The 25570-nt window shown below is 42.5% G+C and overlaps 1 protein-coding gene across 1 annotated transcript in view; it reads right to left on the bottom strand.

Annotated features, from left to right (window-relative positions):
- TMPRSS7 (transmembrane serine protease 7) overlaps positions 1–7924 on the bottom strand; it is a 29875-nt gene extending 21951 nt beyond the window's left edge. Inside the window, exons 1-6 of the mRNA XM_075169136.1 lie at positions 7862–7924; positions 5604–5802; positions 4625–4755; positions 2130–2197; positions 1147–1340; positions 342–380 (exon numbers count right to left, since the gene is read on the bottom strand). Coding sequence (XP_075025237.1) covers positions 342–380; positions 1147–1340; positions 2130–2197; positions 4625–4755; positions 5604–5802; positions 7862–7909 — 679 coding nt within the window. The 5' untranslated portion in view covers positions 7910–7924. The remainder of the gene's footprint in view (positions 1–341; positions 381–1146; positions 1341–2129; positions 2198–4624; positions 4756–5603; positions 5803–7861) is intronic.
- Between the last annotated feature and the right edge of the window lie 17646 nt (positions 7925–25570).

The raw sequence follows: 25570 nt of genomic DNA, 5'->3' as shown, positions 1-25570 counted from the left end.
GCCAATAAATAGATTTAAAGTCAGTACTGCCCAGTTTAGAAAAGCTTAATCTTCTCTTCAGCACAGAGTGAATAGCAAACAACTAACCGACTGAGTTTATTTCCTACCATGCCACCAGGTACATCTAAAAAATTTACCAGTCACACTAAAGGCAGATAGTTTCTGTATTTGTCACATGCAAGACTCTTGGTCACTCTTATAGCAACTCAGGACATAAATGCCAAGGCTGAATTTAACCCTCTTAAATTAACACTGACCAGTATCTTTGAATCTAAGACACAAACTAAAAGTTTTGTTCTCCACCTCTCCTCTGCCAGGAAGCTGCCAAAATGGTGAATTACCTGTTCCTGTTGTTGACCAATAATCTGACCGAAGACCTGCTGCACAGAAAAAAGGTTGTGTGAGTCTTCTCATTTGCCCAAATGAGGGTTTTAAATTCAGGGTTTAATTTATTCCACTTCTTTAATCATAACACTAAACACACAGGATGAAACAGCTATCTCAACAAGGGAGGCTGCCCAAGCCCCCTTCATTTCTGTAAATTCTGCAAGCAACTTTGGAGGTATTATGTCCCCAGACATCTTAGCTCCTGAGGCAAGAAGAGACTGCATGTCAATTAAGCAGTCAAAATTTAATTGAAGGACTGAGACAGAGGTACCCAGGAGGTCATTTTCTCACCCTTGGCCACAGTCTTTTCCAGCTTTCAGCTGGACAGAGTTGTTGAATGAAGCTTGTTCTGTCCTTTGTTCATAGAGCTGAAAATCATACAATATTTTGTAGCTAATTACATTAAACAGACACTTCTTCCCCAGACAGGAATAGCACAGGAGTTGTTTAATGAATGGGCAGCTTTATAATCAGTTTCTTAATCTTTAATAAAGGGGTGACAAGAATCTCATTTTCAATGGAGGGGCTAAAGTTTGATCCATGTGGAAAGGGATACTTTGTACCCTGATTTGACCTCAAATCTGGTTTTGATTTTCCTTTTCCTTTTTTTTTTTTTCTCTGTAATAATTTTAGTATTAGAAGCTAAAGATGCTGGATAAAGATTTTGCTTTATTTATAGAATTTGCTAGTCCAAGATAAAAATGTTTGCTTCAATAAAAATGTATTTCCTCAAGGATATGGGTATGTGCTAATACTAACCACTTAGTACAATGGAGTCCATGTCAACCGCAAGGCCCTGAAGACTTCCCACTGAGGTCCGGTTAATGATACTTGTCTGAATGGAATCCTTTAAAATGGCAGCCACACAATCCTCACACAGCACTTGGCCTTTTGCCTGTGGTACCACAAATACGATCCAGAAATGAATAAGGAGGCCTCCATTGTTGTTGTTACTGAAATAAAGAGGTCCTACAGTTTACCATCATGTGGAAAGTTTTCTGAAGACTAGACTCTCAACACAAGCTTCTGAAGTACAAATTTAGAAGAGTTCGGCTTATTTCTGTCTTGCCTTGTTGCTTTGACACACTGAATGTATTTTCTCTCCTAAAAAATAAAATAAAAAAAAAAAGCCCAAAAAGCCAAACGTGCTCCTCACACCCAATTGGGGATCTTCACTAGGCTGAATTCCTGAGGGCTCCTGACTTTTGAGATCTATGGAAATCATCATGTCTACTTGAATTAGAGCTGGATTATCTCCTAAAGATCATTGGATTGGAATAACTAATCCTCTAGAATTAATTGCATACATAATATTAGCGTAAATGTACTTTATTGCAGTATAGGGATTTTCCCCTTCTTCTGTCAGTAGAAAACAGTTTTATACCAATAACATTACTTATAAAATATGTGCAACTTGGTCAATAATACAGAGTTGTGCTCTAACAGCATGTTTAAGTGGTTAAACTTCTGTGTGACCTATCAGCCAAAGCATCACCAAACCTCTTCAGGGACATTATTTCTGTTTACCTTAGATTATACTCCTGGCAGACAAGGAACGGCTTATATGACTTTAGTTTGCCCTTACTTTTGTGAAATGAATTGGTACAGGTTATAAATGTATTTTGCTATCAGTACAAGTGCATAGCAAAGAGATTAAATCATAACCACCAAAAATAGGTTTCTCTTGTGGGCTTATTACATACTACCCAGCAGAAATACAATTACATTAACCATGCTTTTACCTGACTTCTGAAACTGTGGACTGCTTATAAAATTTGGAGAAAGAAGAGGTTGTGTAGACCAAGTTCATCTGAAAGAGAAAGTATTAAGCCAATGAAGATTTAGCATTTCTGAAAATCAGCCATACCTAGAGATTTTATATGCCTAGGCTTTCCTAGGAACATCCTCTTTTCCACCAAGAATATGCAATCTGCACACATTTCCAGACATACAGCAGCCAAGCTAGGCAGAGCAGCAGACATGAACAGACCAGCTCTGTGACGCACCCATAACAAGTCTGATATTCCTAGGAAACATCAAATCTTCTGCCCATGGCCAGCTGACATGTACAGCAATGCGTTTTCCAAATAAATGAGTTTTGAGAAGAATGTACATTCTTTGCCCAACAAATCCCAAACACAGAGGGCTTCCCTATCCTGATGCTGAAACTTAGGGCCAGTCTTCAGGAAATAAGCACGTATTCCTAACATTTCGTGTGTTGGTACTAAGGTGCAGTTAACAGCACATATGACAGCTTTTTCCACAGCATCACAGAAAGACTGAGATTGGAAGGGGCCTCTGGAAAGCATCTAGTCCAACCCCTCTGCTCAAAGCAGGATCAACTACACCAAGTTGCTCAGGGCCATGTCCCGTTGAATATCTCCAAGAATGGAGACTCCACAGCCTCTCTGGACAACGCGCTCCAGTGTTTGATCACCTTCGCAGTTAAGCAGGTTTTTTTATGTGGAATTTTCTTGCATTTCAATTCAGTTTGTGTCTATTTTCTTCACTAATGGCTTCGTATTAACGTATTTCTTTCCAAGACACAGTGTAATATATGCGGAGAAGGAAAAACTCTGCTCACTTCATACTGCGAGACTGCCTCTGGGGAAAGTAAGCTCTCAATTCCACCAGTTCTTCATATGTGTGTGATGATACCAGTGTGACAGTAACTTCATTCCCCTTGTTCAAAGAGGCACACTTCTAAAGCCACAAGGTGGCAGGTACCTCAAGCTGTTCAGACCTCATCCTGCTGCTTAATGGTTAAAATTAACGCCCAAAGGACTGTAACACGGATTATTTTGAAGCAAAGGCTGTAAAAATCACATTAGTATTAGTCCCTAATTTCTAGTGTTTGACACAGGAAGTTTGAACAATTATTTTAAGGGCCTAAATAAAATGGGTGGAGCTCAGTTTTTCTCCGGATTAGGCTACAAGGGATTTTATATATTGCTATCAAAGGGAAAAGGAGCCTAGCCTGAGAGGTTCTTCCATCACCACTCTGGGGGTCTCTGGGCCATGAGCCATGAACAAAAGGATTTCAAGGAGAAAAACAAACAAAACCCCAAATTCCCCACATCCCTACTAACAATTTTAGTCAACAGTCACTGAGAAGCGCAGTTTCAGCAGTGTAAAATCTGTTGGTGAGTTCAGGCAAAGTTTACAGACAAAAAAAAATAATTTCCAAGTTACGTTCAAGCAGTAGGTGGTGACACTGGCAGTTCACAGCTGCCGTTGCCTCTCTCCACTATGCGGGACAACGGCAGGATGCTCTGGGACAAGAGCAAGACACAGGGCTCACAGCAGGTTAGACCTGCTCCATGGAGAGTGGGGAAAGGACACTTCTTGTGCTCCTTGTCTGTCAGCCCTGGCTGAAAGCACTTCAGTCGTTAAGATGCAGGACTAGGAAAACTAGACTATCTGCTTTCAAGCCTTTTGTGATCCAGCTTTTAAAGGAGGAAAAAAGATAGAGCTGGAAAACAGGAACATGAGTTCATATTATAAGATAACAAAAACTTAGCAATTATTCAACAATCTCTTGGTTCCACCTGACATTATTATTGGTTTTTTTATTTGTTTAGCAGTTTTCTTACTATTGCTTGAATCCTTACGTGGACAGTGCTGTATTTCCTGGCGTTAATGTCTTTTTCCTCCCCACACCATATGTCTTTAAAGTCAAATTTGCTCTTAACCAAGATTCCCAGCCCTCTCTTCCCACTCTAGAGCAGCCTTAACTGCCTATAACAGGTTGCTATTTCTGCTTTGACTGATGCAAGGTGTTTGGGAAGAATAATGATCTTTAGAATATCTGGCATCAGAAGGAAATGTAAATGTAAATATGTTTGAGAGTTCTAGGGTAATTACAGATCCTCTAAGGCAGAAGACTGGCAGCAGATACCAATTTAAATGCAAAAGACTTCATCGGTTTAATGTCTTAAAAATGGCAATTACGTTTTGCAGGGCTTGTGTAGAGTTCTATTCATAGATTCCAATTTGTAGGGGGAAATACGTAAAATTTTTAGTAAATGTAAAAGTCAAACAGACCTTTTCAAAACTCACTTTGTGATTAACAAGCTGAAAGCACTCAGTTCCTTCCTGCCGCCAGATAGCCACCCTTTGTACATAGTTTCCCTGGGGGTGGGAAAGCAGAACACAGCAGACTCAATGGCACCTGAAAGTCACACCTCTTGTTCACAGCTCTGATCTTTTTGCTAGCCAAGCAGCCCACTCATCTTACCACATGCTGCACATTCTGTGCCACGGAGAGGAATTCTTTCGACTCCTTCTGCCTATATTCTGGGAGAAACTCTATGTTGGCAACACGAAACAGTCCAACAAAATACAATGCATCTTTGTTTTCTGCCTGAACTGCAAGAAACAAGACAGTTAGCCTCCAGTATTTTTATTGTTTTTTAATAACAACTTTTTTTTTCTGATTAAATTCTAAACCAAATTAATCTATTCAGCCTTACAGTGGAAAGGACTACCAAATGAACACTATGTTTTCAAAGCCAAACTGTTCTAGATGAGTACCACAACATGAAAGTTAATTGAGCACCTGTTCCCTATAGGCAAGATAAGATACCATCATACAAATGAACCAGCATAATGAAGGCAATATTAACATCCAGATTCTGGAGCATCCCTAAGGAATCTTAGGCAATATTAGCACTGGGGGTTTAAAGAGGAGAAGATAGCTTTTACTGTCCACTTAGACACATCAAGTAAGAAGGAAACATTCCACAGGAGTGATAATTTCTTGTCCTGTCCAGGGTTTTTACAGGTTTTATAAATATTTGCCTTGTATATTTTACTCCCCTTTAATTTCTTTAAATCTATTGTGCATGAAAGACAAAGAATTTGGCCTTCAGCAGGCCAAGAAACACAGTGGAAATCAAAATTTGAGGAATAACGTTCATAGGAACTGTCAGGTCTGCGCCATTAGCTAGCACATGTAAAAAAAATGTTTTGCATAACACTTAAAATGAAAAGTCACACTTCCTAAAGCCAGCAGCTATGCCTGCTCTTATAATTACTTGTTAATTCAACTGTCTGAAGTCTTAACAGAGATGCTCAAAAGTCTTTCAGTCCCCATTTAAACAAGTTTCATGTTTATTTTAGAAAAAGCCTTCAGGACAAGCGAGATTCTAAAACCAACTGAAAATGCTGTTGGGGATAGTGATGTATGAAATTGGCATGAGCTTTCAGCAACTCACCAATGAACAGCCACAGTAATGTCCAGGTTACAACTCCTAAAATGGATAGAATGAGGGTAAAGAGAATTATTTTGTTTTGAAGATTCCACAGGAACTTATCTTTTTTCTTCAATTTCAATTTGCCATGTTTTTTCCTTGCCAGAATCCTCTTTGCCAACTTATCTTCTGCAGTTACCATTTGGACTGAGATGTTGGCTACCTAAAAAAGGTGAAAGAGAACAAAAATTGTGAAACATTTCTAACAGCAAATGACTGACCAATGACTAGAACAGATTCCCACACATAGGGCATTAATGACCAAGTGTACTGGGTATGAACACAGGCATAGCTGTGCGTGGAGTGATTCCAGGGGAGGGCCACCAAGAGACGAGAGGCCGAAGGATGTGATGTACAGCAAAAAGCTGAGAGTCCTGGGATTGTTTAGCAGAAGACAAGAAGGCAAAGTCAGTGTGAGTAATTCTAATTATAGATTTCCCTACCTAAAGTGGGTTATGGAGAAAACAGAGCCACACTTTCCTCACCGATGCACAGTGAAGAGACAGCCACAACAGTCACACATGGCAGCAGGGGAAAGTCCAGCTGGACATACTGGGGAGTGGAAGGGAGGAGAGGGGAAAAGTATTTCATCATGAGGGCCATGCACCTGAGCCATACCCAGAGGGGTCAGGGAACCTGCACCCCTGGAGATACTCAAAACTCAATGGGACAAGGCTCCAAGAAATCTGTTCTGGCTTTGATGTTAGCTCTGCTTGTAAAAAATGATTGGTAGATCACTTTCAGAAGGCCCCACCAATGTAAATTTTTCTGTGCTTCCCTGATATTATGCCCTAATAATGTTTTAAATAAGAGAGCTTTGTGTACCCTCACAGAGAGAGCATAAACAACATCATCACAAATATCCTGCCAGTCCCATAGTCAAATACAATGGCTAGCAATCTTTGACCTCAGAGTTGAGGATGTTCAAAGATGAGAAGAAAAAAGAGTAATGAGTAATAACGAGTAGAGGAATAATAATAAATATTATAATAAAATAATAATAAAACCCAGTAGTACACTTTACAATATCCTCAAACAAAACATGAAAACATTGAACTGGAAGATTTCAGACTGTTATCTTCTATCTAGGTAATTAACTGCACTTGTTTTGCATGTTCTCAAGAAGAACTCAATTTGCCTGTCTTCTGTATTTTTTAAAAACTTTATTAAAAACCTGTTTAAGGATGAAAACCAAATTGCCTATCTGTTTGTTTAAAGCTCTGCTCTGTCATGTAAAGTTCCCTTACACACTCAGGTGTCCAATAGGACAGCTTGAGACAGCTGAATGAATGCTCGGTTCTGACATCTGAAATTTGGGCCACTTTCATCAAGGTTCCCTCAAGAATATTTCATATTTAAGTTTTCCCATGTCATTCATTTTTGTAACTGTAGACCTAACCAGACAGATTTATTCTTAAAAATTAGATACAAAGTTCCTGTCAAGGATCGTTAAAGACTGCTCAAGATTGACATCACTGGACTATAAGTATGCACTTGAAACAACTAATGCCTTCATTGCATTTACCGCAATTCTAATCTTATTTTAAAAATGCACTTCATGTACCAAGGTTTGTATGGCAAAGTTCTCTATTACACAGGATTCATAGGAATATTGAATGCTATGCTCTACATTTTAAATATTTCCATAGGTTATATTAGTTTACCATGAACACTTTAGAGTAAGAAAAACAAAGGCAAAGTTAAGCTGTTCCTTTCTCTCAATAAGGATCACAATTGTTAATTCAGCTTTCCTCTCTACTGCAACTTAGTTCTTGCAGTCTAGAACTAGTTTGCAGCTAAAATTGCAATTTGGCTATCACCATACACTGAATTATTTAATTGCTTCTTTGTCATGAGTTAATGCTCATGCAATAATCCCCTTCTGTATCTTCTCAGGGAAAAGCAAAACACTTTACCTACTTTACTGTTGCCTTTCTTGCCTAGAAATTGATTTCTTTTTGGAAAAACATGCTGCCATGTCATCAATATAAGCTTTTCCTATTGTCACACTGACATTCTCATTATTTCAGTTGTCTAAAAATACATGTTACTAGCAATCTGAAGGTACACAAACATATGTTGGCATTTTCAGATTGAGTTATAAAATAGAAAGTTATAACAAATCTAAGTAGGATGTTAAGTTTAATACTTGAGAATTAGATCATAAGAGACTTAGTGTCAAGAAGTGTATGAAATCAAGAATGCTTAAGTCACCTACTTACACTTAGTTCTTCAGGTTTAGCTGCTGGGTGATAATTTTTTTCATCCATTCCAGCAGAATTTATTTTATTGCTTGTCCCAGCTGAAAAAGAGCCTTACACCTTTTCTCAGGCACCACATCTACTTCTGAAGCTGAAGACAGCTAACAGCAATGTTCAGGACCAAGAGAGGCATCAATTTACTTTGGTGAGTTTCCAATTGTAATCTCATCTGCCCTGTTGCTCTTTTGTGAATATTAGAAGGATGCTATCAAGTAACTTTAGACATGAAATTCAGACTGAATAACTAGACTTTTCATTGTCTTTTTAAGCTGAAATAGACTCCAACTTTTTAAAACAAAATCACAGTGCTAAAATCTGTATATCATTAAAACTCCACAAAATTAGTTGCCATAAACAAGAAAAGTAGCAAGTAAAATGTAAATATGAGAACAAAATCATGCAACTAAAAGAAGGAAAATAAATTTAAGCACCTTGAGTAAGAGTGCTGCAAATAGCAGATAACAATTTCAAACCAAGAAGAGCATTTTGACTCTTTTCTAGGATTTTGTAACATGCCTTTTGAAGACTCAAATTTGGTTATTTTATTGTAACTGAGAAATAAGCTGCTCCAGACAACATATTCTGTATTGTTAAAATAGATCAGGCTTCAAACTGAGAATCCTTTTTGTAATCAGATGCAGGAAGTCACTTGTACCATAACAGTTCCATCTTATTTTCTTTAATAATTAAATATTTATGGAGGATGTAAAACAGTACTTTCCTCAATGGATGCTAACTATAGAGCTGTCTTTACTTTTAAGTGATTAACAATCTCAATGCCTTCCTTGGGTCAACTTCAGAAATAGCACTGGAGAAATGCCAACTTTTTATTATAAAAAATACACTTTCTATTAATTTATCTTTAAAGATATAAAACATAGACTAACAATCATAAAAACTTTAGCAACACAGTAGTGAGTAGTGTAGAGGTATAGAATTTAAAAGATGTAGTCAGATCTCATAACAGGTGAGCTCCAGGTGCGATCCATGCTCCATCGTAATAGCAATAGATGACTTCAACTACAAGGCAAAAAAATCCTACAGTTAGGTAATATACTTGTAAACTAAAATATTTCTTGCCTATGTGTTAGTCTTTGGCTTATGCCCTGAAGCACAATATTTATGTCCTCAGTCATTGTTTGTTATTTGTTCTAGAACTGCAACATATTTTAACCATATGAAGAGATAGATTCTTTAACCTCTGGGCCTTATTAATGCTTTAACAGCATAGGAAAATCTATTAATTTATTCCATATTACTATATATGATTGCTTCCAATTCCCACTTTTTTTTTCCTTTTTTTAACACACTTAATTTTTTGGGGGACTAGGGTGGTCTCTTAAAGTGTTCATGTAATTCCCGAAAGCTTCCCATTATCCTATGCACAGGAAGTTACTCTGATACAAATGGTATTGCGGAAGCTGGTCCGTAGATTAAAAGAGCATTGTACATAAAAATACTTTCCCTTTGTTGGTATGAAAGTCTTTTGCATGTTTATTCAATAAGTCCTTTATGCTCTGAGGAAGCACGGTTATCATCTCCAGATTTCACTTTTCTTCAGCCATTTAACTTCACATATTTTCTCCTGAGAAGATAAAAATAATCACGGTGTTTGTTACTGAAGTAGCAATACGAGCCAATTATTCCATTTCTGAGCTCCGTGGAGAAATGTGCTTTCACATAGGTCCACCTGAAAGGCCTATTGGCTTTAAGCCATTACTTGGTATGCATTAACTGGTATTAAGCAGCTTGATTTTATCTCCTGCAAGTAATGCATATCAAAACATGCCTCTTACCTCTTTCTGACCCAAATCAACATAACACCTATGTTGATTAGTTTCAGAAGCATCCTATTTTCTTGCCCTTGTCATGGCTTCTAGACCAGTTCCACCTCCTCATGCTTTCCTACTACTGCAAAACCCACTGTCACAAATCACAGACTTCTCAGTTTATTCACACAATGACAGTGATGCTTGGTTTTACTCACATCATTCTCTTAGAGCTGCGGTTACCTCACGCGCATCTATTTGGTAGCCTGTCTTTCTGTTTCCCACCTCTCCAAAATCCTCACAAGGGGCAGCTTGTTAGTCTAATCTGTGACCCCCCCCAGCCCACTGAGTCCCTGATTAAGGGAAAGGCTGAAGCAGATTTACGCGACAGCCTCAAGCCACAGCTGAGATGTCTGCCTATATTAGATACATGGAGGAAGCTGGAATTCCAGTGATTCAGCTCTCTAGGAGAAAAAGGTTGTCTTGTGCTGCACAAACCAGGTGCTATGCTAGCAGAGAGGTAGGGTTCATCCCACCTGTGTCAGACTGTCTAGAAGTTAGGCATATAAATCCAAGTTTGCTTTCTAGACTCAGTCGATACACAATACTGAGTCTATACTCAGTCCCATCCAGAGGGATCTGGACAAGCTTGAGAAGTGGGCCCGTGTGAACCTTATGAGGTTCAACAAGGCCAAGGGCAAGGTCCTGCACCTGGGTCAGGGCAACCCCCACTATCAACACAGGCTGAGGGATGAAGGGATTGAGAGCAGCCCTGCCGGGAAGGACTTGGGGCTACTGGTGAATGAGAAGCTGGACTTGAGCCAGCAATGTGCGCTCACAGCCCAGAAGGCCAACCGTATCCTGGGCTGCATCAAAAGAAGCGTGGCCAGCCGGCCGAGGGAGGTGATTCTGCCCCTCTACTCTGCTCTGCTGAGACCCCACCTGGAGTACTGCATCCAGCTCTGGAGCCCTCAGCACCAGAAAGACATGGACCTGTTGGAGCAGGTCCAGAGGAGGGCCGCGAAAATGATCAGGGGGGTGGAACGCCTCTCCTATGAAGAAAGGCTGAGAGAGCTGGGGTTATTCAGCCTGGAGAAGAGAAGGCTTCGGGGAGACTTTATTGCAGCCTTTCAGTACTTAAAGGGGACTTACAAGACAGATGAGGACAGACTTTTTAGCAGGGCCTGTTGCAACAGTACAAGGGGAATGATTTTAAACTAAAAGAGGGTAGATTTAAACTAGATATAAGGAAGAAATTTTTTACAATGAGGGTGGTGAACCACTGGAGCGGGTTGCCCAGAGAGGTGGTAGATGCCCCATCCCTGGAAACATTCAAGGTCAGGTTGGACGGGGCTCTGAGCAACCTGATCTAGTTGAAGATGTCCCTGCCCACGGCAGGGGGTTTGGTCCAGCTGACCTTTGAAGGTCCCTTCCAATCCAAACTATTCTATGATTCTATTTATGATTCTACAATGGTGACAGAGAAGCATTCAAAACAGAAAAGATGAATCACACTTTCACCACTGATTACAGATAGGAAAGAGGCAATTATCTTTTATCAAACCTATCATCTACAAAATCCTCTCTGTGTAATAGAAATCTTTCCCTTCTGACCAAAGCAGTCTTCATGATCAGTTCAGAGGCAGTCTTTCTGATAGGAGCCTAGAACCAGCTTGCCAGTATCAGCCCACTAACACATCAGGATGCTCTAGAGAGCTACTAACCTCAACATCACATTTTTTCCAAACTGAACATCAGAAGTGACAGTGTTTGCTTGTATTTCAGGATCTCCCTTTGCTAAGCAGCAATGTCTAAGAAGTTGCACAAAAATGTGGGAGGAAGAAGAGTCCATACACAACGCAAAGTTAATTCTATTAAAACCTGGTTTTAGTACCTACAAGAATTCTCTTGCATATTGCTTGTATCTGTTTTTCTTTAATCAAAACTCAGGTAAAGCACAGGTCTTAATATGTCTGTGAAAACTAAACAAGTGTTTAAGTGATGATTTATGATAACATTTGAGAAGGCATTCATAAATATTCTTACGTTAGTCAATTTTCATCAGAGCTGACACAGAATAACACTGTATGATTGCATATTTTGTCCCTTGAATAATTTCTTCAAATTACAGCCAAGATTACTTCCAACAGAAGAAGAAAAGGTTTTGGCTGTCCTTTCCAATAACCCAGCTAATTATAATTCAGCTTCATTTTGAACCTAGAGAAGGTCAAATACCTATACCTTCAACAAGTACGTACTAATAATAACTGGTATGGTACTAATAGTCTGCAAAGATCTGCAATCACACAGGTTTGGATACATCTCTTCCATCACAGGAGACAGAACCAGTACACAATAGCTGGAAGTACACAATTTTTGGAAGCTGAAATTGTAAGCAAGTTGAAATGAGGCTTTTACCAAAGTATGGAAGTGAGTGGCAATTGATTACTAAATACTAAATTATTAATAATTGTCTACTAACATATGTTTCAATATCAACTTTGAACCTCTTTCTCATCCCCCATTGAATGAATATTATCCTGCTTGCCTTCGAGATCCTTGTTATCTGGAGATGCAGGTTCCAATCACAGTGGTCATATTTATTCTTTCTTCTCCTTGAGCTCTTACTTAATTTCTGACTCCTGACAATGCTTGCCTAGGCACTAGAGGCCTCCGATGTAACAAAATAGTTTCCAACAGACAAAATCGTCTTGGAAATTACAGGCAATTGAGCTGTCTTCAAAGATGCAGACACGACACGTAACTGCCATTGACAGAGCACACCATCTGAAACGAAGCAGCTGACCACCTTGCATAGCAGCCTCCCTGAGCACTAATAGAGCTATTTTGCCTCGCCTATGCGTACTGAGAACAGCTTAGTTATTTGTATCTTCATCAATTTAAATTAAAACAAAACGGCTAAGTGAGCACATCTTTTGGCCCCAGCATGCATTTATCAGTCTGTGGCATTTTAAGGACAGACAAGCCTTGCTATTCCATCAGTTAATGGTCTCGCACCACTTGCCTCTTATTGGGGCCACTAGCTAATTTTACTCTCAATTTCTTTCTTGCTTATATGAAACTGGACAGCTATGTATGGCAGAGAGCAAGGCAAGTAATATTGACACAGCGTACAGGAATCATACTACTAGATTAAATATAACTTGTTAGGAGAACCGCAGTGCTAGGAAATCTGCTGCATTTCAAATCAAATAAATAATATATTAAAAAGATAGAGTTTCCACAATAATGAGGCTGACCCAGTGGAGCTAGCGCTGAAGCCAAGGATAACACCCTCTACAGAAGTCAAGTCATGGCAGCACTTCAGCCAAGCAAAAGCAACGTTTGTAGCTTTTCGGGTGACGAGATGTGCTGATGTGCAAACTCCCATCTATCAGAGTGCTCAGTCACATCTGCTTGGATAGGTCAGGCCTGAGCAGAGTTTGACAAGCCAAGTCAAAGCACATACTCTTATCGGTGAATGTGTCTGTGCTCCTCCCTGCAAATCACACTTCAGTTGGTGACCTGGGCCTTAATTGCTGCCCTGTTGAAAGTGAACAAAGATGAAATTTATAAGCTCCTTAAGGCTTCAGCTTATAAGCAGTGCTGTCCAAAAGAATTAGTCCATGAGGCTAAGACTCCCAGAAGCTGTTATCATTAATGGATACCCCATCCTCTATCATCAAACCCTATGTGCCACGTGGAAGGCCAACAGGAAAGCATCTCTCTTCCCACACTTTCATAGCAGTCAGTTGCCCAGCTGAAACAAGGCTACTCTTTAGTGCAAGTGAACCAAAGATATCTCATTTGTGTACGCAGGACGGCAGTGTCTCCCCCAGGAAACACTGTGCTAAGGCCTCCACAAGCCTCATGCCAGCCTAGTCCCAGTGTTTGCCACAAATAAATTTCCCTATAAAATGCTAATGTAATAAACTTGTCCTGCTTTTTACAGTTGCATTTTCCTTGCAATTAAGCAGAGAATATCTTTGAGACCCTGGAAGAAAACCAGCACTGGAAGTTTAACTCCTTGTCTTCCCTCCTCTGCCCTTCAAAAATCTACCCATGCCCCTTCTTTTCAGTCTTGATCTCTCGTCTCATTTCTATTTCTCTGATCATCTTCTAAGTAGGAGGACAGAACAAAAAAGCCTAAAAAAAACCGTGGAGCTTTTTCTGGCTTCATTACTTCCACCTAAAAGACTTCAGCAGGGCATTCAGGCCACCTGTGCCACTTTTATCAGGTCTCAGAGTCCTGTGATGTTATCATCCAAGCAGTGACAGACTACAGCAAGCACACACAACTTTAAACTGTTAAGGAGCATAACAGGGGTGGAGATTGTAATAGATATACCTTTAAATTGTTGTAATCCATTATTTGAGTTCCATGTTATAGGAATTACTATAGCAGGAACCACCTGAACCAATGGAGGACAAGTCTTACAAGTGCAGCAGTGACCCGACCTGACCTGAGCTGGCTTTGGTGCCCAGTAACTCCAAGCAACATGGTATGGAATAAGGGGCAGAGAACCTGTGCTGGTTTTGGCTGGGATAGAGTTCATTTTCTTCATAGTAGCTAGTAGCTGTGTTTTCGGTTTGTGCTGAAAACACTGTTGCGTTGTTGCTGAGCAGTGCTTACACAGAGTCCAGGCCTTCTCTGTTCCTCTCCCCACCCCACCAGCGAGCAGGCTGGGAGTGCACAAGGAGTTGGGAGGGGACACAGCCGGGACAGCTGACCCCAACTGACCAAAGGGATATCCCACACCATATGGCGTCATGCTCAGCATATAGAGCTGGGGGAAAAAAAAGGAAATGGGGGACATTCGAAGAGATGGCGTTTGTCTTCCCAACTCACCGTTACGCGTGATGGAGCCCTGCTTTCCCGGAGATGGCTGAACACCTGCCTGCCGATGGGAAGGAGTGAATGAATTCCTTGTTTTGCTTTGCTTGTGTGCGCGGCTTTTGCTTTCCCTACTAAACTGTCTTTACCTCAACCCACGAGTTTTCTCACTTTTGCTCTTCCAAATCTCTCCTCCATTCCACCGGTAGGGAGTGAGCGAGCGGCTGGGTGGTGCTTAGTTACTGGCTGGGGTTAAACCACGACAAAGCAAATAACTTGAATTAACCCACTATTAAACAGTTAGATTATTTGCACTTCCAAGTGTTAAACAAGCTGTTTCAGTCAGTTTGGTGAATTTGGGGTTTCGGTTTCTTTGTTCAGGGGTTTTGGGGCAGCTCAACAGTCCACTCCCTAGCAGTGACTGACACTGCTGTTGTCATCCCTCACCCACCAAAAATTGTAATAAGTAGAGTACCCAAAAGACCTAGAGAAGTTAATTCAAGAACTGAAAAAACATACTTGACAGGGAGGTACATCAGGAAGTTAATCCAGTTAATTTGACAAGGAAAAGTTTAAACAAAAGTATTTTTAGTGTTTGAATTACATAGCTGTCTTATTGGCAGGCTCCTCACCAAGACAAAGAAAATTGTAAGTGCCAGCATAGGCAGGGCAGTGCGACTAGATAACTTACAAAGAAGATCTGGTGTTCAGAATAAACACCGTGCACAAGCACAGGCAAACCAGTCAAGATGAACCACTAATGAGGGCTGTTAACCATGAATACAACTGACCAAGAATTGCACTGAGTCCTGTTCACGAAACTGGACGGTCCCCTGTTCAAACTTTTTTCAGAGATGCTCCTGATGTTCTTGCTAGGTCATCGCAGTCCCCTCTGACCTTGACATCTTTGAGTACTTGCAGGCAACTGCTCTAGCTCAGCTGTAGGGACGCTAATCTTCATTAGGGATTGATCACCAGCTTGAATATCTGCTTGTGCCCTTGGGCTGAGTGCAGTGAAATAACAGGCAGAAGTTAAGAGGATCTGGACTGATGGAAACAAAAATGTAAGTCTAAATATAAAACTTGTTACTGTGATCCACATAAGCTGCATTTGTTTCTCCTGCCTGCTTCTCGGTTCTGTATTACAGAGATTGCTGTTTGTATGTTGGTTAGAGCAGCAGGACTTCAAAGGGTTGGATGCGGTTGTGATCTGCATATGGCAGTGTCCTTACGCGTTCACTGCCACATGATGAAATTGCAAGAACTGAGGAGCTATTAACAGCAGGGAGCTACAGCCCTGTCTGCTCCATTTACGGTGTCATCACAAGGCTCCGACTAAAAAAAATGTTACCATAGTTTGAGCTACAGCTGAGGGGGGTTTGTTTTGATTTTACCTTTTGTGTCTGCTGGGTGGAAGTTCAGCAGAGAGAGGCACCCTTTCCAGCTCTTGGGTCTCCATACAGCTTCAACTCAAAGAGCTTGTGAACCTTCCTCCAGCACCACCATGTTATTCAGCTCCACCAGTCGACATCTCACAGCAACACCACTTGAGCCAGCTCTGTGGACAAAAGCTGTATCTGGGATTTAAATACTGTATTTTTCCACAAGCAGGCCCTACTCCATATTCTCTCAAGCAGGTTCAACTCTCCCAATGTTAGACCCAATCACCTCACAAAAGATAAAATGAAGCTAATCAAGACCATTGGGGAAATCAGTCTGATCAGCAGTTTGCCAAACTGGGAAAGCCACCTGAGATTTATTTAAGGGTCAATACTTGAGGATCAGGAGGATATCACAGCAAACAGAAGCTGATCACACATGTGCAAGTACGGTGCCTAGTAAAGATAGCTGGTCACTTAAGCTGCACTTGCCTGCTGCAGCGAAATTTCAGTATCCCTTGTGGTCTGGAAAGCATGGGATAAGATCCCTGCACTAAATCCCTTGTGTACAGTAATGTCAGAACCTGCCAAGACGCTGCGCTTCCCCCATGTAACAGAACACAGCTGAACGTCTGCATGCCTTGACCTTCAGACCTCTATATCCACTTCCATGTTGGCTGGTCATCTTCCTACCTTTTGCCTGTCCAGACTTGTAGAGGATTTATTTTAACAGGCAAGATGGATTCTTCGTGGCATTTCGTTAAGTCAAAAGGAGGGAAGAGCTAATTTAGGATCATCTGAGATGCTGGCAGAGCCACCCTCCTAAGAGTTTTTACTGCCATGGCCACATAACAATACAAACAAGACAAAAAATGCCTACACTTTTACGTGGACAGCCTGGACCCCTCCTCACACAGCTTAGGATCCTGTGCAGCCTCACGGCGTCTTGGCTTTCAGTCTTGCAAGTGACACTCAGGACTGTCAATATTTCTCCCCCAGAACCATTACCAGGAGGCAGCTGTAGGGCCCTGCTACCCTTATACGCCTTCGCTGAACCCATCACATTGTTGGGATCCTGTTCAAGAGACCAAATTTCTGAACTTGTCTGGGCCTGATCATTTCTCAAACTTTTCTCTAGTATCTTTTTTAAGAATAGATTTAGACTCTAATTTCCCTATGTTTCTTGGGGGGGAGGGGGGAAGGGAGGGAAGCAGGGGGCAGGGGAGGGGAGAAGGGGAAAACGCTACGTACAACGTGATTCCTATGGTTTAAATTGGTTATAGAAATTGTATTTTTCAGCAAGTCTTCATAATACATTGCATTTTCAGTGCAGCCCTCCTCCTGGGGATTTTAAAGGACTCCCAGACACCACGGTAAGTCTCAGAAATGCTTTGCATTTGTAATGAATCCCAAGGGAGGAAACATGATTCATTCTGTAAAACACCAAGCAAACAGCAATAGCCGCAGCCTTTGTCTCAAAGGACAAAGTTTAGTTACAAGCACTCAGCTCAGAAGTAATGTTCTTTAAAGAGCTATTTTTGGAGTTAATTTTCCTCACTCCAAGGAGCAAAACAGTTTCAAAAAAAAAAATCCCTGTTCTTTTGGAGGTTCTGGTTTCGTTTTGATGGATAGATACTCATCCATCTCAGAATAAAAAGTCTTCAGCAGGAACACTGTCTTTTGTTTCTTTAGATCAGTAGCTCCCACCCAACATGGGAACAGCTTATCCCAGTGCAGCAGCTTTGCCTGCGCAGAGGTGAGGTTCTGGAGAGAGCGTGTGTGTTTTGCTGTGCATTCGGTCTTATTTTTAGACACCCAAGTAAACAAGCAAATGGCAGTTCTCTTTAAGCAATGTACATTACCGGTCTCTGCTATGAGCAACTTCCCACTAATGCGAATAAAGATCCGCCTTCCCTCATTCCCAGCCAATATGACAGGACTTTCACCTTCATTTGCTGTATATGGGTTTTAAATTAGCAATATTAAGTGAGCATATATAAACATTGACCAAGGGGACAACTCAAATTCGAGACCCTTGGTGATCTGTGGTGACAGAAGGAGTGGTATAGATGACATTAATTCTGACTGGTTTATGTTTCCATTTGTAGAGGTCATTCATCTCCTTCTCCTCCCAAATGAGGAGGATCCTCCTTTTTCTAATAGAGCGGCTGGTTCCCCCTTCTAGGGATCCCGTCCACTCTAGTCTTTTTTTTCTGAAAACATCTTCTATTCTGTCCATGTTTTCCTTTATTTCATGGGTTATTTCAAGCTGTTCATCTAGCTATTCTTCTAATTAATTTACTTTCTAATTTGCATTTTTTCCTAAAGACCCACCACACATATAAAACAGGCAAGTCGGTAGCAGGTAGGAAATGTTTGCTTTTAGTGTTTCTTTTCTATCAGACCGTATTTCCCCCCCGCCATCCCTCTTTTCAGGTTTAAATAAGGAGTCCAGGAATCAAAAAAACCCCCTTTGTTTTCTCTGCCCATCACGGGGCGCTGCATGCATCATCCCCCACTTACGCCAGTCATGACCACTGCAGTTCAGTCCCTTGCGGGCTTTGCTGACCACACAGTGCTCTGTTTGGGGCTCACATCTCACCACCATGACATTGCAAGCGAACAAAGAAATCCAGCTGTTTCCATCATCCATTTTCTGATTCTGATACTCTAGAAATATCACTGCAGGGAAAGGTTTTGAAGTTTAAAGCATGCTAACTGTTCTCAACTGACCTTAATCACACATGTTATACCTATAGTACAGATGAAACTAACAATATCATTTTAAGAAGATAGTCCTAAACAGAAAGCTAAATCACTCCTTTTATTTCAAAATTATTATGAAGAGGGTAACGTTTTCTGAAATTCATTGTCTTCAAAACTAAAGATTCATTCTAGATGAATGCTAAGGTTTATGATTCATCCATTATAGCTAGCACACAGCCTCTTAAAGAAAGCAGACAGTGTTCAGAACTGAAACCTCCTTCCTCCATGCCTCCTGCTTTTGTAAGAGGCAGCGTTTATACTTAGTTGAAGGGCATGAGCATCATTGCTCCTTCAGTTAAGTGCTCCCTGGGCCCATTTATCTCCAGCTAATAATCCAATTTGCCTGGATGTACTTGACTCCAGTGGGAGTGCAATTCACAGAGCAACCACAGAAGGTAGTTCTTAAGGGACTCATCATATTACACGGAGACAGACATTTTAAACACAGAACATATTCTGCCAAAGTGAGGTTCACTCACGCAACCTGCTTCAGTGACACTGCAGTACTATAGCTTGCTTTTATTTCACAACTCCCACTTAAAAAGCAAACAGCACAAAAACTGTTTAATTATTCATGGATTCCTTTTACAGAATACAGAGACTGCTGAATCTGGCTGTAAACAATAATTTTCCTTTTGATCCTCATCCCACACTAAGTATATAAAAAGAAAGAGAAAAAGACAGAGAAGTAATAGGAAAAAAGAAAAATAGCCAATTACTACAAATGCACTATGTTTTTTTTCTACTTACTTTGACTCAACTGGTTACAGGTGTTTCACATCCAGAAAACACAGAAACCTATCACAGCAATCACCTTCACGTAATACTTCTCTTTGTACTCTCTCTTGAAAAGTTATGGCAATAGTTTGACTTACTAACACAAAAAACAAGAAAAAAAATCATCTCTGTTTCAGCCATTGTATTTGGCACCTTATAAACCAGGTTGGATTATGGTAAGGCTTGTGGGGGAAGGATTCACATAGTTAAACGTTTCACAGCAGGAAAAGAAAATAACTTTTGTTTTAAAGCAAGGCCTCCAGGGCTAAGTAAATCTCTGACACACTAGGATTTCAGTGGGTCTCTTTTTGAGACCCGAGCACAGGTGCTTTTTTATTACCCTAAGAAATCCTGAAGAGTAAATCTCTGACACAAATAATAGAGAACTAAACTGAGTGCACAGGAGTCTGAAAAATAATTCCCAGGACTCAGGAACTGCAGGTCCGTTCCATTGACCTTCACGGTGGCAGTCAGGACACCTTAACTGCCAGCCTTTCCCAAGTGAGCCAGCTGTCCTCTGCCCCCAGCAGCTCCTGCAAGGGCCGCGCATGCTTAGGAGACAGATGCCTTCATACAGCTGCACTCCTACACGGTTCACTTTCAGCTGTGGCCATGCTGCTGGTTAATAACGGCTCCGTCAACATCCAGCAATGAAATGCACTTAATAACAAACAGCCAAGACGGATTGATAGCTGCTTTGCTACATTCCCAGCAGCCCCTGCCAATGCTGAGCCACTTTAGGGACGCTGCCTCAGAGCAAAAGCTCCCACAACAGGAAAGCAAAGTGCGCTTCAACTTACGCACATCAGCCTGGGTTTTGTTTACCTCACCTTGTATTTCCTCAGGCAAGGTCTAAACCTTTCACTGCAGTTCCTTCATGCAATCTAGGAACCAAATCCACCTGGCCACAGCTCAAACTCTTACTTTTCAGTAGTAAGACCTTCTCCAGCTGCTACTTGTGTGGGGAGCCAGCTGTAGCCCATCTTCATAGAATCATTTAGGTTGGAAAAGACCCTTAAGATCATCAAGTCCAACCGTTAACCATGTTCCCAAATACCTTTCTGAGGTAGGGGGAATCCAAGAAATGCTGCTTTGATTTAACACCACTGCCACAACTGTGGCACAATGCTTGATTCATCTGAACTGTCATGGCAGATCAGGCTAAAAGGTCTCTTCGGAGGTTGCCAGGAGATGGTGATCACTCCCGGCAGATGCACAGGTTCCCTTGATATCCCACCTACACCTTCCAAACTGTACCTGAAGTACTGATTTTTCCTCCTTGCTTTGAAAGCTTTTTCTATTCACCTGGAAAACCAATGTTGCCATGGTATCCAAGCACTTTAAAGCCAGACCTGCATTTATGTGACTGTTTTCCTGCAAGATGGGGAAGTGGTTTTGTCCCCTCTTTTACCAAGGGCCAAACCCCCAAAGACCAGGTCAGGTGCTCAGCAGCTCTGGGGTGTTAAGAGGGGAGGAGCTCCAGAATCTTTAAGAACCTGGTCAAAACAACATCTCTCGCGTTGTGTGTTGGAAGGAACTGGAAGCAGCAGAGTTACCCTTCCAGCTACATTATGTGTGGGAGCTAATACAAAGAAACTTAGAATGAAGTGTTGACTCATAACGACACTAATGCAAAACCTGCTCCTAAAAACAATCCCTGCTCATTTTTGTCCTTCTCTTTTCTCGTGCCTTAACAAGAAATGAGAGAAACAGAGCATTTAGCTGATTTTTGTGCAACCACAAAAGCTTTCATCCACCTCACATCTTTATTGACAAGATGACAATGCATGCCCTTTCTTCATATCCAGTTTGGCAATACCCAGCAGTCATCGGTCTGTCTCAGACACGCTGTGCTGCTTCGAGTCCCCGCAAGCCACGTGCCTGGGGGTGCCGGCTCCTTCCCTCTAGCGCTGCCTCTCCCCTCGCCTGCAGGTCCGCAGGGCAGGGCAGAGCAGAGACCGCTCCTGCGTTTCTGGACGTCGCTGCTTCTGAACCTAGACACAAGCATTGAATCTGCCATGCGGTCTGCAGAGCCCTGACTCACCAGAGCATAGGATTTACTCCTGCCCAATAATGGAGTAACATTTCTAGCAAAGTGAGCCATTTAATAGAAATTTCATTAGGGAGAAAGGTCACCTGTCTAATTTCCTCTATAAATCCAATAGGCCTACAGACAAATGTATTTCTGCATCTGAGAAATGGCATTATAACTTTAGTTGAATGTCACTGCATTGTGCACTGTGCTGTCACATGAATGCTGCAAGATGAGAGCAGGAAAATTTCCTTCCATTCAAGGCTGTGATTCTCCCCCTATAGTAATAGTTAGTATCTCTTTTTTCATCTCCCCCCTCCAGTTTTGCCTCATGGTTTTCTATTGCTTGAGCTTAGTCACAGAACTGTGGTGTTTTTATTTTGGAGATTCAGGTGGGAAGAACAACTTCAGTGAAGTTTAAATAGGTAAACCTGTTTGTTAGAGTGGGGACAGGTGGCTGCCTGCGCACATTTTCCTAGCAGTCGCTTGTGCTGTCTTCGTGCCCACGTCACTTGCCTTTTCTGCAGGACACCAAGCCCCGCAGAGAGGGAAAACACGTGTAACCAGTCAAGAGCATACTGTGCGCAAAACACGTGCTGACAAAATTGTCTGTTCCTCTCCCTGTCTATTTGGGAGGCATCGCCTTAAATCCAGGGTGTCACAGATTGTTTACCTTAGTAGCTTAGTAGCATGCATTACAAAATCAGCTTTTATGTTTCTTTTTAAGGTTATAGAAGACAAAATAGCTGGAGAGAGGTCTGTTTACACACGCTCGTCTGCAGCCTTGGTGGCTCCTCACTCCCTGGCTGAGGAACTACCATGGCAGTCACAGAAGGGGCTTAGAGTCAATGGCTGAATTTATTTCTACTAAAGGGGCTCGCTTCGCTTCTCGAGATATTTAAAGCCTATTTCTAGTTAGGAGGCATTACCATATCACTGATCCTATTAACGCCCGAGCTGTTCAAGCCATGACTATTAAGTGAGTATTAGTCCTGCTTTCATGCAAGAGAAACGGCAAAGCCAAACAATGCAGCCAGAGCCAAATGCAATTGATTACAGACATAGAAATGAAACACTGATGTCCTGAGTCCTCACCCTTCCACCCTGGTGGCTCTGTCTGGGCCTAAGCAGTTAATAAAACAAGTCAGCTTGCTCTGAATGCGCTGTGGCTGGAGTGCGCAGAGCCCACGCTGGCAGCTCGCTGGCAGGAGGGAAGGGTCGGCTGGCGCCCGTTGCTGCCAGCAGCACCTTCTCCTCACACCCCTGCTGAGCGCGGGGGATGCTGCTCAGCAGAGGCATGTTGCAAAGTGATGCTTACTGAAGAGCGAAGCCTCTTCGTGCCATTCACCCTCATTAGTTTTTATTTAAAACACATCATGTTATGTTAGCCTGCTAGTCCTCAAGCTGCAGCTTAAGTGAACTGGCTGAACTTAATATTGACTTTCTGTTCATTGTATTTTCTTTCTGCTCTCCTTATAAATAGGGATAAACTTGGATTCCACGCTCATGTATGTGGTTCTTCCTCACTCACACACCTATACGGCATCCTCTCAGAAGACCATTAGATGCCACCTTAATGTTGAGAAGAAGTTACCAAGCAATTGTCCATAATGAAGTCATGGTCACAAAACCTTCACAGAGGCAGATAAATGTCATTTACATTTCTACGGGTATGGTAAACTGAAGCACAAGGGCAGCAATGTTTAAGGTGTTTCTGGTTCAGCCTGCTATGAGGGGCTTCCTTTGATGCAGCTGCTGGGGGGGAGGATATTTTAAAGCACTTTCTCACAAAAGTGTTTTATTTTGGTTTTAAGCTGGGATAGTTGACCAAGTTACAGCCAGGCTTCAAGAAGGGCTATAGGCAGCGTGTGAGGAGTCTTGCCTTAGCTCATACTCAACGTCAAACTGAGCTCACAGCCTTAAGCGAGATGTTGTTCATCATCTGTGGAGGGAACCCTCCCCTGAGCATTGGAGAGCCCAACAGCTAGGAGAGGAAACACACGCCCGCCCCCTCCCACGCACTCACTCACACCATACCCTCCAGTACGCGTTCCAAGCTCCTGTATGTCTCTATTATAAGTATGTTAATGACAAAAGGAGAGCCAAGGAGAATCTCCATCCTCTATTGGATGCGGGGGGGAACGTTGCCACCAAGGATGAGGAAAAGGCTGAGGTACTCAACGCCTTCTTTGCCTCAGTCTTTAGTAGTCAGAATGGTTATCCTCAGGGTACTCAGCCCCCTGAGCTGGAAGACAGGGACGACGAGCAGGATAAACCCCCCATAATTCAAGAGGATGAAGTTCATGACCTGCTATGCCACCTGGATGTTCACAAGTCTATGGGGCCGGATGGGATCCACCCGAGGGTTCTGAGGGAGCTGGCGGAGGAGCTTGCCGAGCCGCTCTCCATCATTTACCAGCAGTCCTGGTTAACTGGGGAAGTCCCGGACGACTGGAGGCTCGCCAATGTGACTCCCATCTACAAGAAGGGCCGGAAGGAGGATCCGGGGAACTACAGGCCGGTCAGCCTGACCTCGGTGCCGGGGAAGATCATGGAGTGGTTCGTTTTGAGGGTGCTCACGAGCCATGTCCGGGACAACCAGGGGATCAGGCCCAGCCAGCACGGGTTCATGGAAGGCAGGTCCTGCTTGACCAACCTGATCTCCTTCTATGACCAGGTGACCCGCCTAGTGGATGAGGGAAAGGCAGTGGATGTGGTCTACCTGGACTTCAGTAAGGCCTTTGACACTGTCTCCCACAGCATTCTCCTAGAGAAGCTGGCGGCTCACGGCCTAGACAGGTACACTCTTCGCTGGGTAAAAAACTGGCTGGACGGCCGAGCCCAGAGAGTTGTGGTGAACGGAGTTAAATCCAGTTGGCGGCCGGTCACGAGCGGTGTTCCCCAGGGCTCAGTTTTGGGGCCGGTCCTGTTCAATATCTTCATCAATGATCTGGACGAGGGGATCGAGTGCTCCCTCAGTAAGTTTGCAGACGACACCAAGTTGGGCGGGAGTGTTGATCTGCTGGAGGGTAGGAAGGTTCTGCAGAGGGACCTGGACAGGCTGGATCGATGGGCCGAGGCCAACTGTATGAGATTCAACAAGGCCAAGTGCCGGGTCCTGCACTTCGGCCACAACAACCCCAGGCAACGCTACAGGCTTGGGGAAGAGTGGCTGGAAAGCTGCCCAGAGGAAAAGGACCTGGGGGTACTGGTTGACAGCCGGCTGAACATGAGCCGGCAGTGTGCTCAGGTGGCCAAGAAGGCCAACGGCATCCTGGCCTGTATCAGAAATAGTGTGGCCAGCAGGAATAGGGAGGTGATCGTGCCCCTGTACTCGGCACTGGTGAGGCCGCACCTCGAATACTGTGTTCAGTTTTGGGCCCCTCACTACAAGAAGGACATGGAGGTGCTGGAGCGCGTCCAGAGGAGGGCAACGAAGCTGGTGAAGGGCCTGGAGCACAAGTCTTATGAGGAGCGGCTGAGGGAACTGGGGTTGTTTAGCCTGGAGAAGAGGAGGCTGAGGGGAGACCTCATCGCGCTCTACAACTACCTGAAAGGAGGGTGTAGCGAGGTGGGTGTTGGTCTCTTCTCCCAAGTAACTAGCGATAGGACAAGAGGAAATGGCCTCAAGTTGTGCCAAGGGAGGTTTAGATTGAACATTAGGAAAAATTTCTTTACTGAAAGAGTGGTCAGGCCTTGGAACAGGCTGCCCAGGGAAGTGGTGGAGTCACCATCCCTGGAGGTATTTAAAAGACGTGTAGATGAGGCGCTTAGGGACATGGTGTAGTGGGCATGGTGGTGTTGGGTTGATGGTTGGACTTGATGATCTTAGAGGTCTTTTCCAACCTGTATGATTCTATGATTCTATGATTCTATGATTCTATTCTAATGTATATCAAGGCTTTTAGTAGTATCAATGCAGAAGGTTGTAAAAGAAATTAATTAGGCTTCTGGGAGACCTGCGTAAGTGTTTTTGATGCAGTAGAAGTAAACTTACAACGGTTTATTGTTAATATAAGAAAAGCGATGTTTCCTGCTAACTTGGTTACTAAACTAGCCTTGTACTATATTAATTTACTTCTTAGCTTAAGATGTTTGTAAACTTAGTAGTAA

This window comes from Calonectris borealis, chromosome 1, assembly GCF_964195595.1.
Source record: "Calonectris borealis chromosome 1, bCalBor7.hap1.2, whole genome shotgun sequence".
NCBI classification, from domain to species: Eukaryota; Metazoa; Chordata; class Aves; order Procellariiformes; family Procellariidae; genus Calonectris; species Calonectris borealis.
The sequence above is the reverse complement of the archived record's forward strand: the minus strand, read 5'-3'. Positions and strand labels throughout refer to the sequence as shown.